The sequence below is a fragment of the Chinchilla lanigera genome, unplaced genomic scaffold, assembly GCF_000276665.1.
Source record: "Chinchilla lanigera isolate Chin_1 unplaced genomic scaffold, ChiLan1.0 scaffold00002, whole genome shotgun sequence".
Lineage (NCBI taxonomy): Eukaryota > Metazoa > Chordata > Mammalia > Rodentia > Chinchillidae > Chinchilla > Chinchilla lanigera.
In genome coordinates, this window is record NW_004955403.1 from 25,325,377 (window position 1) to 25,330,191 (window position 4,815).

The 4,815-nt window shown below is 38.4% G+C and overlaps 1 protein-coding gene across 1 annotated transcript in view; it reads right to left on the reverse strand.

Moving 5' to 3' along the window:
- Positions 1-223: 223 nt before the first annotated feature.
- Ing2 (inhibitor of growth family, member 2) overlaps positions 224-4,815 on the reverse strand; it is a 5,576-nt gene continuing 984 nt past the window's right edge. The window contains exon 2 of the mRNA XM_005373503.2: positions 224-1,041. Coding sequence (XP_005373560.1) covers positions 371-1,041 — 671 coding nt within the window. The 3' untranslated portion in view covers positions 224-370. The remainder of the gene's footprint in view (positions 1,042-4,815) is intronic.

Genomic DNA, 4,815 nt, shown 5'->3' on the forward strand with positions numbered 1-4,815 from the left:
GTACATCTAAATTTTTTTATGCACATAGAACCAGAATGCTAGCAAAATTTCTGTGTTTACCCAAAAAGCAGTATTGAAGTTTTAAGTAAAAATGAAATAGGCATGATTTGTGAAGTCTTTATAATGTTCACACCACTCTCTCCCTGTTCCCTGCTCCTTTCATCAGGTAATCTGAAGACTACCTGGTTTATAATATTTGGTAATTCAGTGCAGAAAATTAAGATCACAGACAAAGAACAACAACTTTTAATACACCATTAATACTAATGATTAAAAATTATTGCATAGTCGTATGCATTTATCCTAAAACATTTTCTGAAAGTAAATGAATTATATAAAAGACAACCCTTTAAAATATGGATGGCCTTTACTACCTCGATCTTCTCTCTTTTTTTGTCTTTTCAGTACTTTTGTCCATTGTTTTCTCATTATCTCCCCTGCATTTTGGGCAATACCACTTCCCCTTTGGTTTATATGTAAGTGAAACGCACGAAAAGTGAAACCATTCGATTGGACACTGTTCATTGTCACATCCTATCATTTCCCCATAAGACACTTGGTTACATAAACAGTACGTAGGTTCATTGGGATCTATTGTAAACTCAACAGGTGAAGCTTCTCTTTCTTGCTTGGCCTTAGAACGTTTCTTTTTCTTGGCTGACTTAGATTTCTTTTCTTTAGGTGGTTGATCATCACAGTCTTCAATCCCATTTGTCATGTGACATAAATCACGGCTTTCACTGGTTCGCTGTCGGCGGGGTCTCCTCGAAGATCTTTCTGGTTGAGTAGAATCCATCTTTGCCTTATCTGAAGCTCGTTCACTTTCAGCAGGATCCTGGAGACACTGTGAATGCAACTCCATTTGTCTTGCTCGATTTTCTACCAATTCGAGCATTTGTGTGACAATCTGAATTTTTTCATCTCCCAATTCTTGACTATTTATCAGTGCTCTCTGGAGATGCTGCTGTAGGCGTTTTTTCTGGTTCAAATCATCTTCTTTCTTATATTTTTCATAGACATCATCAATTTCCTTTAATGTTTCTAAAAAAAGGAAAAGAAAAATGAGACCATTTTGTGTATTAGCACATACAAGATTTTCAAATTAGAACTATCCCAAAGCTTGAAGTCACACTCCTTCAGTATATACACATTAAAAACATCTTCCCCATACAAAGACCACATTATCCAATATAAAAGTATATTAGAAGTAGATTAATGAGAAAAACATAAAACTTTAATACTACTAATCTATATTAAGAAGGATCCAATAGGTGACTAATGATCAAGAGTATTTCACATAAGAATACAGCATTCCATTTTAGAATCTACTTAGTGCATCACCTAAACTTCATAAAACAAAACAACCCTATATACAAAATTAACATGCTGCACTCCAGCCATAAAATTTGAAAATGTTTTAGGACAAAGCTACATATTACTGCCAGGTGTGGTGGCACACGCCTGTAATCCCAGAACTCGGGAGGCTGAGGGAGGAGGATCATTGCAAGTTCGAGACCAGCCTGAGCTACAAAGTGAGCTCAAGGCCAGCCTGAACTGCATAGCAAGACCTTACCTCAACAAAACAAAACAAAACAAAACAAACAAAACAAAACAAAACAAAACAAAACAAAAAAAAGCTATACATTACTGCCAACTGTGTTTATAGAATTTACTGTTCAATCAATGACTGGCTACATGACTCTACAAAGTTATGACACCTTTTCATATCATACCCTTCAATGTCTTTTTTTTTTTAGGTTCATTCTTAAAGTAGTATCAGCAACTTGTAGATTCCCATTTCTTAGTTTTAATGGTTCTTTTATTTTAGAATAATATGAGAAATTTTGAAAATCAAACTATTTTCCAGAATAGGTTCATTGCTTCTGGCATCAACTGACCAGGCCACAACAAAATTACAGTAAAGTCAGCACTGGATCATTCTGCCTTTGTAGATAATTCAGCAGTTCAAGCTTTCAGAATTGCTTATTTAGTTGTATAGCAAGTAGAATACTTATTAGAATCAAACAAAAATGGCTGAGTCCCTAAAAGATACACAAAAATCTAAAAATACAGTTTCAGATGTCACCAAAATTTTATTTAAGACTACTTTTTATTAAAATCTGTTCTATTTCGTATAAGTTGTGATGTTATCTGAAAGAATTCTTTCCTACTTGGGATAGAAAAATATCAACTCAAATTTATTACACCATATGGCATACCATTGTTTACTGTAATATTACCACTGCACATCATACCAGTTTTATATTTCAATATTATTCTAAAGAACAGAAATGTTAAGTGAAATATATACATTGGAACTATCTGCAAGTAAAATAACATAAAGCAAATATTCAACACATATTAGCTCTTCCCTAAAATTGCAGACAATTGCCTAACCTAGGATACATGACAAAGGGCCACCACAGTGGAGGGTATTCATATTTGCAAATAATATTTTTGAACGAAGTTCATATCTACCCCATTTCCTCAGTGAGGCATATAAGTAATTTCCTGAGAACCTAATTTTCCTATAGGAAAAGTAAGGAAATTAGATATTTTCCTGTCAGATACAAAAATATTTTTTGAGGATTAAAAATAAGTCATCCAAATATTCTCTATCTAACAATCAAGAGTTAATTATACATCATACTTGCACACTGATACTGTACATTAAATAAAAATTCACATTTTTAAGACGTCTCAATTATACAGAGAGAAGAAAGGAAAGTAATATTTATTCAGCCTCCTCTATGTAGTAAAGTTCTTCTCAGTTAACCATAGCAAACCCACAAGGAGGTGATCGCTTTTACATGTTAAGAAAATAAAATTGAAGAGGTAAAACCCTCAGACTTTAACACTGCTAGATCTGTACATATGACCTCACAATTTAAACACTTTCTATATAAAAAGCACTTTATCACATTTTAGTTCAAATGTTTTTTACCTATCAAATTATGAATAAGAACTCTGAAGCAAAACTAAGTTATCTAGTAACCATATCCCATAATGACTACATCAACTTTTAAATTGTTCTTTTCTCTATTTGATGAGTTCTTCAGTAATTTTCCGATAGTGTCTCGAATAGGCAGAAATTTACTACCTGGCCTATATAATTTATATCATTAAATACTGCTATAAGCATTAGACCTCGAACTACAAAATACTTGAGCTATCAAAAAAAACAAATCCGAACCAATAACACAAAATTATATAAAGCTAATAAAGACCACTGCGAAAGCTGAATTTAGTAAGCACGTGCATAAAGTGAAAGCTTAGATCACTGTTTTGTGTAAATCTTGCAACTAATCAAAATCTTAAAAGCTGAAGATTTTTAGGTACTTCCCAATCTTGTAAAACCTACTGTTATCAAAGCAACTTAGAACAATTTTAGATGATTAGAAAGCATATTTCCCTGTCAACAAATTAAAACCTAAAGCAGAGTAACTTTTGTGAAGGCACACATGTGCCTTTCAAGAAATATAAAAATGTGTAAGGTTTACAAACATCAATGTTCTCCGATAAACTAAAAATATTTGGTATCTAATTCTTAAGCACACACGTCTCATTGTAGGTTACCATTCATGTGTGCGCTCCGTATCTGCACAAAATACTGCTGGACAGATCATATTTTAAAAACCAAAAGGAAGGATGGAAGGGAGGGAAAGAAAGAAAAGTTTACATATTCTGAAAACAAGGATGTGTTCTTGAAATAGTTGGCTTAAGAACAAAACAGTCTCCAACCAATTAACAAGTTAAACATTGTAAATTTTAATTTATCTAGTTTTTGCTTCACATATTCTGGACCTGGGGCAGCGATTGGCATACAGTAAGCAGTCGGTGTTCTCTTCTCCCGAACAAAGATTAATCCTATCACTCAGACAGAATTCAGAAAACAAGTTTAGATTAAAAAAGAGACACCCAAGCGTTCGAATATGCCACGGACCAGAAAATGTCACCCCAGAGATAGATTCCTTAAATCGTAAAATTAGTGACATGTCTAGAAAAACAACGGGTCTAAGAAGACCTCTTTAATGTCCGTATGGCTATCTCCACATTAGGTCTGAGGTCTGCTCCTTGACTTAGGGTTATTAAGCGCAAAACGTCACTTTTTAACTTCTCCCCTTCAAGTAGGAAGTGTAAGGTGGATGATAAGGGACACTCTCTGAGACAAAGGTTCCCCATCCTGGCTTCTTTGCCCACAAAAGATGATTCTGGCCTCATTACTTAAACTTGGTGGAGAAGGAACCCAGGGGTAAAGGGACGCCAGGCGGTTGCCCAGCCAACCAACCCACTTCCTCCTGGGGCCCGGAAGTGACACAAGGCCAGGACTCTTACGCTAAGCCCGGGTCAGCAACTGCCCCCCGCCCCGTCTGGATTCCCTGAGTGGGAAAGAGTCGAAACATCACAACAGATACAGTACACTGCAAACTCTGACACTGATTCCGCTGGGGCCCCACCAACGCCACGGTCAGGCGAGCTCCCTCCCAGTCGGCTGGTGCGGTCCCCCGAAGCCCCTCCAGCGAGCGACCAGCCATTTTCGAGGCCAGCGGGAGCGCGCCGCGCCCCGCCCACGCTACGTCACGCCGAGGCCCCGCCCAGGGGCCCGGGCCCTCCCCGCCACACACCCCTCTCCACCTCCCGCAGGGGGACCCCTCCCCTGTCACCACTGGGCCGAGGAGCGGGCACGGGCTGAGGCACCGGGAGCCCGGAACTTCCCCCAGGCGGGAGAGGGGACCCGACCGTGCGGCTCTGGAGCCGCGCGGCGCCGGGGGCTGAGGGACCGCTCCGGAGCCCGCCCGCCGCCCCCTCCCCCGC